The 13,532-nt window shown below is 35.7% G+C and overlaps 1 protein-coding gene across 4 annotated transcripts; it reads left to right on the top strand.

Moving 5' to 3' along the window:
* The first annotated feature begins 668 nt into the window (after window positions 1-668).
* Window positions 669-13,221, top strand: LOC123683936 (muscle LIM protein Mlp84B). Of its 4 annotated transcripts, none has more exons than XM_045622943.1 (9): window positions 669-770; window positions 1,432-1,561; window positions 3,955-4,111; window positions 8,008-8,137; window positions 8,865-8,961; window positions 9,542-9,626; window positions 10,359-10,655; window positions 11,879-12,011; window positions 12,164-13,221. In XM_045622943.1, exons 2-9 carry the CDS (start codon window positions 1,447-1,449, stop codon window positions 12,629-12,631), a joined length of 1,482 nt encoding a protein of 493 aa, XP_045478899.1. In that variant the 5' UTR covers window positions 669-770; window positions 1,432-1,446; the 3' UTR covers window positions 12,632-13,221. The 4 variants fall into 4 exon arrangements, with proteins under 4 accessions (XP_045478899.1, XP_045478898.1, XP_045478902.1 ...); XM_045622942.1 differs by lacking the exons at window positions 8,865-8,961; window positions 9,542-9,626 and adding exons at window positions 8,653-8,749; window positions 9,775-9,871; XM_045622946.1 differs by lacking the exons at window positions 8,865-8,961; window positions 9,542-9,626 and adding exons at window positions 8,653-8,749; window positions 9,775-9,871 and having other exon boundaries at window positions 721-835.
* The last annotated feature ends 311 nt before the right edge of the window (window positions 13,222-13,532 follow it).

Below are 13,532 nucleotides of genomic sequence, written 5' to 3'. Positions count from 1 at the left end.
GTCAACCTATATTATTGTCAGAATTTTCGGAAAACATCGTACTTCCTCTATAGTCTTCTTAATTTTCAATTACCATTTTTTTTCGTATATTTTGACAGTGAATCTGAAAATTGGGACAGAGCCAAATACAACAAATCTAAAATAATGAAAATCGGTACAGATCTTCTTGCGTTATACAGGGTGTGACAAAAAATGTTTTATATATCTATATTATAATCGGGTAAATCTAAGGACACGAAGTTTTTTTATTTCTAGCGAAATATTAAAAAAAAAATAACTCAAATATTATCGACAAATCTATTTGAAAATAAGTGGAATTTTGTTTTAAATAACTCGAATACCTGTATATACACCTAAATCAAGCTCTAAATTATACTTTAGGCGACCATCCAGCATCTCGCAATCGGATGCCAAACTCTAGTTTGAATCACAAAATGACTAACTTGATCCCAAAACATTAAAACAAGGCGATCAGTAAGGAATTATCTGCCGCCAATAAATCACGTACGTAAGGTGTCATATTTCTCTAAAAGGTGTGGTTCTTCTCTCGAGCTGCATCCATCTCTGTTGCATCCAAAACGAAAATAGCCTCATCTAAAATGGCTATTTCTGACTACCTTGTGTGAATCGTTCGTTTGTCCCTCCCTTCATATGTTCGTGTCGTGTGCAAACCCTTCCATAGACTAGGAAGAGCACCTCGTTTTGCCACCATTCGATTATCAGTGGTTGTAGTGTCTTGAGACCTCACAGCTACTTCACGACTCGACCAGGTACGTCACCGGTAGTGCAAGTGCAGTGCAATTTTTCAAGTGCCAATTTGCCCGATAGGTGTCAGGTCGGCTAAGTTGGTGCGCCTTGCTATAACTCAGTGCTTAGGGAACGTCGGTTGGCTGGTGCTTTGCTTGATATACGACACCATCTGCTGCTGCATTCGCCTTTTTTGGGGACCAAGCTTCACCCACTTGGCGCTTAGCCAAATATATTCTTGATTGCTATCAGATAAAGTATATTTAGAAAGTACTTGGTTTGGAGGTTTGCCAGAGTGGAAAACTTGTTGACTTTGGATTGCATCAAAGAATTCGTTTAGATGAATCACTCAATTGAATTTGATGATATCATGATGGATATTTGTACAAGTTTATTATTTTTCCTCTTTGCAATGCGGCTTACATATCGAGTACTTTATTTTATTTCGATTGTGAAGCTTTAATTACTATTGAAAATTTTGAGGAAATTCGACAAAATGATCAACTCAACGAAAAGAACTCGTAAAAGTTGAATATAAGGATTACAAGTATTGAGAGAAAAGTTACTAAAACAGCAAAATTTCCGCCGTGGTAATCGATTGTTTTATGTTAGTAGGGTTGCTTGGCTATTTAGAGATTGAATGATGTATTCTCTTCTGCGATTATTGAGAATTGAATGTTGTAGGTCAACGACATCAAAATGCCTTTCAAGCCAGTTGAAAACCCAAAATGCCCCAAGTGCAGCAAATCTGTCTATGCTGCCGAAGAACGTGTGGCCGGTGGATATAAATACCACAAATCCTGCTTCAAATGTGGTAAGTCAAAGTCTTCCTGTCGAATTCCTCGATTTAAATAGGTCTACTAAAAATAGGGAGGCGCTTATTTAGGAATCTCTACGAGATATAGTTCCTCGTTGATGATTTCCTGGTTTCATTCACGTTTGGGAATTTTAGCGATTTTGAAATTAGCGGAATGCCTTGATATAGTTGTTAAGAAAACTTTTTAAAGAAAAATTCGTATGCACCAATCAGTTATAATTTTTGTAACTATAACCAAAAATTTCTAAACAAACCAGTCTGTTTTCTGTGGTCCAGAGGGTTATCAGACCAGAGAAACTTGAGTATTTTTCTCTTATAAAAGCTACATGGGTAAATGCCTAAATTACTTTCTCGATAATAGCTAAATTTCAATGAAATTTTTTTATGAATCCTGATATATAAAAATTTCTCAAAAAAAAAAATTCTTTCAATCTGTCAATGACGCGATACGCACAAAATTGCAATATACTTTTTCAAAGCAGCTAAAATTTAAGTAATTGAAGTGATCTTGCCATATTGTTTTTATGATTTCAATTACATTGTGAACTATTCTGAAGAATATTAATTCTTTTTAGAGTTCTCACCTAGAAATCAAACTATGTAGCAAACTCCTCATTCAAGTACCGTAAAAAGAGTACTTATTGAATGATTTATTTTAGTTTCAAGAGGACTGAGTTCCGCATTGTTTATTTTTAGATTTCAACCTCACTTCCTGGATCACTAAATATCTTAATACTTTCTTTTATGCGCCTTACATTTCATAGATTTGACTTCGACTCTCTGATGTTGTATGAAAATTTCTGTCAAGCTGGTAATAAACAAGTAAAGTAACCAAAATTGTTCTCAGTTAATTCTAATGAATGAAACATTTTTTTCCTGAAATATTTGAATTTGCAATGAAAAATTCTCCCACTAGAAGATACAGCAATTCAACTTTCTGATGGATTGTGGCTTAAAAAATATTATTATATCACTTGACGAAATATCAGGAGAATGAGGTGGCCGTGATAGATTTTTAGTACAATTTAGAACTGAGATCATATTCTTTCAATTTTTTCAGATTAAAACTAGGTATCACTTTCTTCAGATGATACACAAGAAGAAAGCAAGTTCACTTTATAAAGGGTGTTTTTTTTAGAACTATAGAACTGCAAATTTTAATAAAACAACGATGGATTATTCGATTGACATGAATTTAATTCATCCGCAAGATAATCTTGTGGCATTACATTTTAAATATGATTTCTGGCATATGACCGCCACGGCTGGCTCGGATGTAGTCCAATCTGGACGTCCAATTTCCGATGACTTTTTCTAACATTTGTGGTCGTATATCGGCAATAACTCGGCGAATGTTGTCTTCCAAATGGTCAAGGGTTTGTGGCTTATCCGCATAGACCAATGACTTTACATAGCCCCACAGAAAGTAGTCTAGCAGCTCCTGGACATCATGGTTGTTCAATTCAGGAATGAAAAAGTTAGTAATCATGGCTCTATACCGATCACCATTGACTGTAAAGTTCTGGCCATCATCGTTTTTGAAGAAGTACGGACCAATGATTCCACCAGCCCATAAAGCGCACCAAAGAGTCAGTTTTTCTGGATGTAACGGTGTTTCGACATACACTTGAGGATTAGCTTCACTCCAAATGCGGCAGTTTTGTTTGTTGACGTAGCCATTCAACCAGAAGTGCGCTGCATCGCTATACAAAATAAAATGGACGTAGTGCACGATACGTATTCCGCACAGAACCATTATTTTCGAAATAAAATTGCACTATTTGCAAGCGTTGTTCAGGCGTGAGTCTATTCATGATGAATTGCCAAACCAAACTGAGAATAAATCATTTGACAGCTGTTAAATCGGTCGTCATTTTGAACAGTAATGCCAACTTAAAGTTATATACCTCGAAAAAAACACCCGTTATTTATTGATTCATTGTAATAAGATTACGCACTTTCTGAGCCCAGTATTACAATTATTAATGCTCAGTTCCTGGTCAATTACAATTATTTAACTTTTGTTAAACGACCATAAAATCTATTGCTAAACTTCCGCATCATTGGATAAATGCAAACTTTCAATCATTATTCGATTCCAATAGAAATTAAACAATTGATGAATGATGGTATATAAACCCTGCTGTATACACTGAATAGAAAATAATTCTTTGAAATATGTGTAAGAAAAAGCTCACGAACTTATTTTTCACTAGATATTTTTTTTTGGTTTCGCGAATTTCTGAAACTATTACATTTCCATAGGATTTCCGTGTTAAAAATAATTCCTCATCTATTTCCAATTTATATACTCATATAGACAACAAATTCTCTGCTTCTTCATCTGTTTTAAACTTGTAAACACTCAAATAAACCAATTTTTTTTGCAGGAATGTGCCAGAAATTCCTCGACTCCACCAACTGCGCAGAACACGAATCTGAGTTGTACTGCAAGAACTGCCACGGCAGGAAATACGGTCCAAAAGGATACGGTTTTGGTGGTGGTGCAGGCTGCTTGAGCATGGACACCGGTGCCCATCTTCAAGGGTAAGTTTCACGTCAACACATCTAAAAAAAAATTGCGAAGGACAAGACCACGTTATCAGAAAATTGTGCAAAATTTCAAAATGGGGGCTTTCCTTATCTTATTCATAAAGTGTGTAGTGACTCTCTGTCCACAAGGATTGGAATTTCTTCTTCTTGAGTAATTGGCAAAGTTTTTCGAGATCACAGTGGACATAGTAATCTACTGAAGTTGTGATGAACATACTCTAATTCACATAGTATTCACAAGCCATTAATGAAAGTTTTCAGAAAGGGTTACCAATTAAATTCGCAAAAAGGGTGATCTCAAACTATCTTTAAAACTTAACCTATCATAAGGTAACATCAATCACAATGATCTAACATCAATCACAATGAGCTAACTATTCAATATGTCCCTATACGCTCTATTAGTGATGACGTCACACACTGCCATTTTAGTTCTCCTGTCAGTCTTCGGAATCCAAACAAACAAATTGTCATTCAAATTAGTACGTTGTCGTTGAAGAAATTGGCTTATTTTGATAAATGAGATTATTTAAGCAAAGATTTTACTATTAATTGATAGACAGAAGGCACGAGATTAATGCCAGTAAGTTCGAACTTGAAGTTCAACTAATAAACACGGCTTTTTACAAAATCTGGAGAATGATACAGGATTCAAACTTACTGGTATTAACCTCGTTCCTTCTGTCTATCAATTAATAATGAAATCGTTCCTCAAATACTCACATTTATGAAAATAAGCCAATTCCTTCAACGACACCGTACTAATTTGAATGGCAATTTATTTGTTTGGATTCCGAACACTGACAGGAGAACCAAAAATGGCGGTGTGTGACGTCACACTAATAGAGCGTATTAGCTCTCTATTTTACACTAAGAAGCCCTAACAGTGGATCATTAATGAGTATTGGCTCAGAACTAAGCAAACTATCTTTTCTTTTGATTTTTTTTATATCTTCCTTTTTATTTGTATATAATAATTTTGATGTACTTCTGGAAACCGAACAAGTTTTCAAAATTTAGTCTGCCAATGCATATTATCATTATGGTTATTCCTTATATGACACATGAGTTTTTGAATAGTTTTAATGATAAATATGCATTGGCAGACCAAATTTTGAACACTGGATGCTGTATCCAATAGTAATAATTATAATAATAATAATAATAATAATGTTTATTTCATGATTAGTCTACATTCAAAACAAAATACAGTCATTTTACAATGTAAGAAAATATTGAAAGAAAAAAAAGTTCCTTGAAACTTATAAAGTATACAAATGAAAAGTTTTGGGCAAAATGGAAAGTATTGAAATGTCCAAAAGAAAGGATAGTTTACTGAATGATTTACTATTTAGGGTTCTTAGTGTAAAATTAAAAATTGGTAGAGACGTATTGAATAGTTTGGAACATAAGGTTCATGTGATCGAAGTTGAGCTGTGATAGATTAAGTTTTAAGAATGGTTTGAGATCACACATCTGCAAATTTAGTTAGTAATTCTTAGTTTCCGAAGATGGCGTTTTCGAAACGTTCTTTAAAAGCTTGTGGAAAATAAGTGGATTAGAGATTTGTTACTACAACTTCAGTTTAGAATGATTAGCTTAATAAATAACACTTTAGTTCTTGAAAATTGCACATAGTAGAGATTCTTCATTACCTTCTCAGCATAGAGGAAGAACACTAAAATAGCCTTTCAATATTCAAACTCATACCTTCACTTGATTGATACCTATATAAAATGTCCTTGCATATGGTGGATCCCTGTGAACAGATAGTCACCGATATAATGTGATTTACCTAAAAAAAAGCATGACACTTCCTTTTTTGTCCCAACAGAAGCTCTTAAGGAGTGCCACAGGATCACTATCTCAAGCTTCCACAAGTACCTATAACCCTCAAAACCCAATACGTGTTAGGTAAACTTAGATGATAACTTGATAGGTTATTATTATTTTACATTGAATTTTACACCGTCAAATATCAATTCAATTATTATGTCGTTGTGATAATTGAATATTAATAAATTTTGAAAAAAAAAACTGAGATTGGGCGCTCAAATAACACATATTTTTGATGATACTCTTTCCCGTGCATGTTGAATGTATGTACATGTCAAAAATACCATGTTGTGTGTAGTATAAATTGTGATATTATTTGTTGGAAATCTGCGTTATTTGTTTGTTGCCCTTGTTGAGTTATTTCACCTTGTTACCGTTGTAATTTTTCCCCAAAAACCCTGTTTCCCCCCCTCATGTGGGATGTCTATGTGGAACTAAACAATCTGGGAGAACGGTGAGAAACTTCGTGGTATAGCATGATGACTAAATATCTGCTCCTGCCTGTATTAACAACTTTTTATGTTCTATCCCTAACCCTGTGATGGGATAAGGAAGTGCCCTCCTCAAGTTTAAACAAATGGATTAGGTAGAATATCAAAGGCGAGAAACACTACCTTCTCTCATTACAATTATTCCAAAAGTAGTAACACTTTGCACGAGCAATTCCGATATACACACCACTGCTTCTTGTTTTTCAATGCAATGCTAATTATCCAATTATTATTTCTCTCTTCTTATTATTTTATTTGTTACCTTTTGTTATATTTTCCTGCTATGTTGTTATTTTAGAGCTGAAAATCGAAATTGTCCTTTTGAATTGTTTTGTTGAAAACTGTCAATTGTACCTAAAAGCTAAAATTTTGAATCAGCTCTAAAATAATTCACATTCTAAAACCCGGTAGCTGGACAAAAAAAAACCAAAGAAACTGCTGAGGAACAGAAAAATTCATTTGAGGACACCGTATTGATTTAATTCTTGATAGAAAAACGTTTTGAAAAGAGTATTTTAAATGTATATTGTGCATGCAACTCTATTGAACACTGACAATCTATTGCAAGGAATAATTGCAAAGAAAAACTAAATAATCACTCAAACACGCTAAATCGATATAAACTTTTATAGTATATTGTGCAACAAGTGGGGAAAGTTCAACTTTTCTCACTAGTGAGAAAAAGAATTTCTCATTTCTCATGTTACACACTATACTTTTTCTACAACTGCTATGGAAAGTATATTCTTCATAGCTTACTCAATTTCAAAACTATGTATTTCTCATATTGTGAGAAATATTATTCCACACGGCACTTTGCCCACACCTCACTTGGTAGACCAATGAAATTGGGCTTTTGAGAAGTCGTTTCTTTGGAAACGCAATAAATTAGTACATATTGTCAACGAAGGCCATTTTGATTTGAATTAAGTCCATTACTTGAATAATTGGAATTTGTGCAGTTGTAGGAAAAGTATAGTGTGCAACATGTGGAGAAAGTATTTTTCTCGCTCGTGTGTTTGCGGTACTCGCCTTTCAGGCTCGTGCCACACACTTCCGCACTCGCGAGAAAAGTTGGACTTTCCTTTCTTGTTGCACAATATACTATTCTCTAAATGTTGCACACTATACTTTTTCTACAACTGCACTTATTTCAATAATTCAAGTAATGGACTTGATGCAAATCAAAATGGCCTTCGTTGACAGTATGTGATAATTTATTGTGTTTCCATAGAAACGACTCAAAAGCCCAATTTCATTGGTCTACCAAGCGAGGTGTAGGCAAAGTGGCGTGAAAAATAATATTTCCTACAGTATGAGCAATACATAGTTTCGAAATTGAGTAAGCTATGGAGAATACGCTGCTTTTCATAGCAGTTGTAGGAAAAATTTATTACCACTTCCTCTTATCTGAACTGATTTTTCTATGAATTCTTTGCTTTGTTTTTGTCCTGCTACCTATTTTATTGGCAAGTCAGATTCCTTGCTTTTATTATTGTACTGGCAAATTCAAAACGGTCGGTGTTATAAGAATACCCTGTTTTATTATGGTAAATATTTTAGAGATGAAGATATGGTTACATCTAAAGCTCCCCTCCTCCCAAAAGCTATTGCTAAGGCACCTGAAGGAGAAGGTTGTCCAAGATGTGGAGGTTATGTTTACGCTGCTGAACAAATGCTTGCCAGAGGCAGAGTGAGTAATATAAATTCTGTTTTCGAGTGAATAAACAAAACAGGCAGTGATTTATCACTCCTTGGCAGCAAAACATGATTGGAAACTATGCCAAAAGATGGAACTTCTTTAGAGTCTGAAATTTGGAAAATTAACAAAATTTAAAGTGCCAAAATCCACAAAGAGACACGAAGAGAGTTATGTAGAAAACATCCAAATAAATTACTGCATTTTTTTCGAACTGGGAGAGCTATTTTTCAATGCCAAATCTGAACGTATTCCATGTTCAAATTGCATTGCATATTTTCTGGCGAATTTCAAATAATTTGTTTTGAAGATTTGTGATGCATTCAACTCATTAAGTCTTAGTGCGTTTGTTCAAAATTCTATTCAATTAACCACAACCAAGTAGTTAGTAGATTTTTGCTGGATTAATTCTATAATTCTGGAAATATTGTGAAAATTTAATTACTCACATCCAAATATAGAAATGAGTTAAATCTGATGTTAAAAAATATAACATTTTCCCTGCTTAGGGTTGGCATAGAATATGTTTCCGCTGTGGGAACTGTCAGCGTTGGTTGGACTCAACATCACACTGTGATGGTCCAGATGGTAGTGTCTACTGCCGAGGTACGACAGTTTTGATTTTAAAGTGACTGTCGGTTTTAACCATTTTTTTTTACCTGTGACCTGTCTACTATTCTTCCTGTGTACTGTTTCTTTTATCTGTTACTTTGTTTTGAAGGCTTTCCACAAGTCCTGTTTCAAGTGTGGTGACTGTAACAAGGGTTTAGATTCGGTGAACGTCACTGAAGGTCCAAACAAGGAAATTTATTGCAAAGGTGCGTTTCTTTTTTATAATTTTAAAGCGAGAAGTAACACGAAAAGACTTATGTTCAAAAATTTAAATGATTTGAACAACCTACCGAATGGGAAGTTGTTTGACAATGCTAACTCATAACTTCTCCTATAATATGTCAAGAAATTTTCATGATCTCGATACTCAAATATAGAAAATTATTATTTTGAATTCTCTCTTGAATTGTATCATCTGCTGATTCTCTGTTAACTGTGAGTGTTTTCTCTATAGAAAGGTCATTGAACACTTACAACCCCTTAAACAGATTGCCATAACATTATATTTATTGCTACAACAAGATGAATTCCACTAAAGAAAACTTGAATCAATATTTGAAATAAACGCTAAGTATATGACACTCGATTGTGCACATTTCCAAATGACGTCACTGATGACGTGTTGAATGAAATTTGGAAGAGAACCAGGAGGTGATACAAATACAAGTAGAAAAAAATTGAAAATAACTGTTAGTGAATATTTCTAAGATGAAATAACGAATACTAGCTGGAGTAAGTTAGACTTTGTAAGTGTGACTTTCATTTGAACGATTTTGTGTTGTGTAGTTTGTTACGGTAAGAGATTTGGACCCAAGGGATACGGATATGGTCAAGGTGGTGGAACTCTTCAAAGCGAATGCTATTCCATTGGGTTAGTACAGTGTTCTTTATGTCCAACATCAATCAGCTGAATTCAAGGTCGCTCCAAATAATTGTAATTAATACATCTACCTAATAAAAAAATTTGGAGCAGTCTTGAAGTAATTTTAATGCTGAAACTAATAATTTTGTGTGCATAGCTTGCTATGCTCAACGCTTTGGTCCCAGAGGAATTGGACATGCTGGAGGCTTATTCCTTGGACTTATGTCTGACGCTTTGGACTTAGAATGGCAGAGGTAGCAACATATTATGTTTTTTCTATGGTATATGTGTTTGGAAGTTCAAAACTTATCCTTCTACCCATGCACGCTTGCTATGCCTTTAACAGTTGGCTCTTCATTTACTAATAACACTTCTTTGTTCAAATACAAGAATCAATTGATCTTAGATCAGTCTCTGGTGTTCTTGAAGTTTCGGCTGCTATTGTCGAAATTGTGACATTTCATGCGTCCTCAGAAAAAAACCACTGATCTGAGCGTTTAGACTACAGTAAGTTGAACTTATTGAAATATATTAAGTTTAATTTTGTAGGTTTTGTCAGCTTTATGCTTATTCGAGAATAGCAGCCCAGGTCAGAAACATTATAAATAAAAGTTAATCTTCATTTATCGATGAAGATCTTTTTCACTCGATCATAGCAAGAGAACACCACTGATACTTTTGGTTGCTCTTTTGAACTTTGTTCTCTCACCCTTTTTTCTCAAAATTAATTGAATTGAATAGTGATGCTGCACCAAAGACCTGCATCATTGACACCACCTCCATCAAGGCTCCACCTGGTCAGGGTTGTCCTAGGTGCGGTGGTGTAGTCTTCGCCGCTGAAGAAGTGTTGGCTAGAGGAAGGCCATGGCACAGGAAATGCTTCAAATGCAAGGACTGCACCAAGACCCTAGATTCCATCATTGCTTGTGATGGTCCAGACAGAGATGTCTACTGCAAAACTTGCTACGGAAAGAAATGGGGACCACATGGTTATGGTTTCGCTTGTGGATCTGGATTCCTTCAAACTGATGGTTTGACGTAAGTTTACCTTGATTGATAAAGTGTTGTCATCTTAGATATACACTGCGCAAAAAAATTAACGCACATTATGGAAATCTCAAATTTATTCTACAACTGAAGGTGTTCTCAATGATAATTATTTTTATCAGAATTATGCATGCATATGTTTTTCTTCAATACAGATGTTTTTTCCCAGCAGGAATAAAAAAAGATGAGCTTATCAGATTTTGAATGTATTGGCTCCATTCTGAAATCAGTTATTCTCGATCAATTCTAGTGATCAATAGTTTTTCTTTCATTTGATTTTTTACACTCGATCACTATGCAACGCGAAACACGCAATTTGACCCAAGAGGAATGTGACCAAGCGGTAGTTTTGCGAGAAGAAGGGTGGACATACACAAGAATTGCAGAAAGGTTTGGAGTTTCCCTTTCAAGTGTGTCCAGAATGTTGCAGCGATTCGGGGAGACAGGTATGAATGTCCGAAGACCAGGACAGGGTAGACCACGGGTAACAACTGCCATTCAAGAACGTTACTTGAGAGATTCTCCGTTGAGACAACGGTTTGCAACCGCTCGCTTCCTTCAAAATCAGCTTGAGCGAACTCATGGGGTGCAAATTAGCACTCAGATAATAAGAAATCGCCTCAGAGAATATGATTTAAGGCCTCGTGTCGCGGCAAGAGGCCCAGCTCTTACCCAGACCCCATCATGCGCGTATCGTTCAGGAGTACCTTGAAGAGATTGAAGTCTCTCTAATGGAATGGCCAGCAAGAAGTCCAGATCTCAATCCGATTGAGCAGGTTTATGACAACCTCAATAGAAGGCTGAGACGTTCAGAATATCATCCAGCTACTCTTAATAATGACTTAGGAATCCAACTCAGAGAAATCTGGGAAGGATTAGATCAGAACATTTTAAGATTACTCATTTTGAGTATGAACCGTCGTTGTCGAGCTGTAATCAACGCAAGGGGTGAAAATACCAAGTATTAAATCACTTATCAGCATTTCAATATGTTTTTCTTCCATTTGATGTGTCTTGTTTCGTTCAAAACCTTCCGGAGAGAACATAAAAAATAAGTTATAAAGTCAATGTAGAGTTAACTTTTATTGAAATTGAGATTTTCAGAATGTGCGTTAATTTTTTTGCGCAGTGTATATGGATTAGAAGATTTTTACTGTTACAAAAACTTTGGTTATTAAGTATTTGACAAGACTAACAAGAGATTTCTCTTCCAGTGAAGATGAAATATCAGCTTCCCGTCCATTTTACAACCCAGATACTACTTCTATAAAAGCTCCACCTGGTCAAGGTTGCCCAAGATGTGGTGGAATGGTGTTCGCTGCTGAACAACAATTGGCGAAGGGAACTGTAAGTACCAAAAAATTGTGAAAATGTTATACCGAAAACCATGAAGGACTAAAAGTCATGCTGACTCATTTCTCACAGTTTAAATGTGCAAAATGATTCTGCACAGTAATAGGCAAATGATGAAAATATTTAAATCATGCAATTCTTTCCAGATGTGGCACAAAAAGTGCTTCAATTGTGCCGAATGCCATCGTCCATTAGATTCTGTCCTGGCTTGCGATGGTCCCGACAAGGAGGTCCACTGCAAAGCCTGCTACGGCAAACTGTTCGGACCAAAAGGTTTTGGTTTCGGCCATGCACCAACCCTTGTCTCAGTCGATGGCTCTACACCCCAAATTTGCAGCGATGCCAAGCCTAACAGCGGTCCAAAGGCCAAAGATCCTCGTCTAGGTTGCCGCAGATGCGGTTATGCCGTATTTGCTGCAGAGCAGATGATCAGCAAGAACGGTCTATGGCACAGAAGATGTTTCAGCTGCGCCGATTGCTCTAGGTCCCTAGATTCCACCAATATGAACGATGCTCCAAATGGGGAGATTTATTGCAAGGGTTGCTACGGCAGGAACTTTGGACCACGTGGTGTAGGTTTTGGCATGGGTGCTGGAGCCCTGACCATGGCCTAAGCTATCGCAAGAACTCTTAATCAATACATTATCCTATTTTGCAACAGAGATCTCATACAGAGGGCGCCCTCTACCCTCATTGAGGTGCTCGATTCCCGCCCTGTAAGTTGCAATCATCCCCTCTAATTGCAACAGACAGTGCCAGGACGCAAATAAAGATTCTGATACTCTTAGGTACCAACTACGTACTTAAAAGTATATTTGATTGAGACTGTCCCAAGAGCTTTTATAGCAGTGTTATTAATGCTGTGTTACGCATGATTTTTGATAACTGATTTTTGTAAAGAAATATATAGATGATACTTATTCCATTTCGAAGAAGGTTTTGAAGAACATGAAAAGAAGTCGTGACCTGTTGAAATTAAGCTAAGACTATCTCGAACGAAAAAGATTGACCTGAGAATTTTTGTATATATCTACATCGGCCAATTTTTGTTGGTCTATCTTAGCTTTGCGCTTTGCTAAACCGTTTACAATATATTCATACAGTTGTTTCATTTTACAGTGGAGATTTTACTGATTAAGGTATTTTTGTTTAGTTTTAAATTATCATGTATTACAAACTTGGAGCAATAAAAGTGAAGAATCAATAATGACTTTCAGTAATAACTCAAATTTTTACAACTCACGAAGATTTGATTTATTTAACCCCATTCCCACTTTATAAGAGACAAATTTTGAAGAAGATCCTCGTCTTCTTATCCTAAAAAGTCAGCACTTAACAGTACGTTTTTCGAAATAGATTCTAAGAAAATTTGCTAAAGGCTTTCACCTCCTTATTGTTGTGTAGAATTGGAAAATTCCGAGCTTTCTAGCCGTAGTGTTGTAGGTTGTTCACCAAACGTTTCGCTTAAAACTGCGGTAAGCATCTTCAGAGGATTCTAGGTTGTAGATTGCAACT

This window comes from Harmonia axyridis, chromosome 7 (genome assembly GCF_914767665.1).
Source record: "Harmonia axyridis chromosome 7, icHarAxyr1.1, whole genome shotgun sequence".
NCBI classification, from domain to species: domain Eukaryota; kingdom Metazoa; phylum Arthropoda; class Insecta; order Coleoptera; family Coccinellidae; genus Harmonia; species Harmonia axyridis.
Note: the sequence above shows the minus strand (reverse complement) of the source record. Positions and strands in the feature narration are given on the sequence as shown.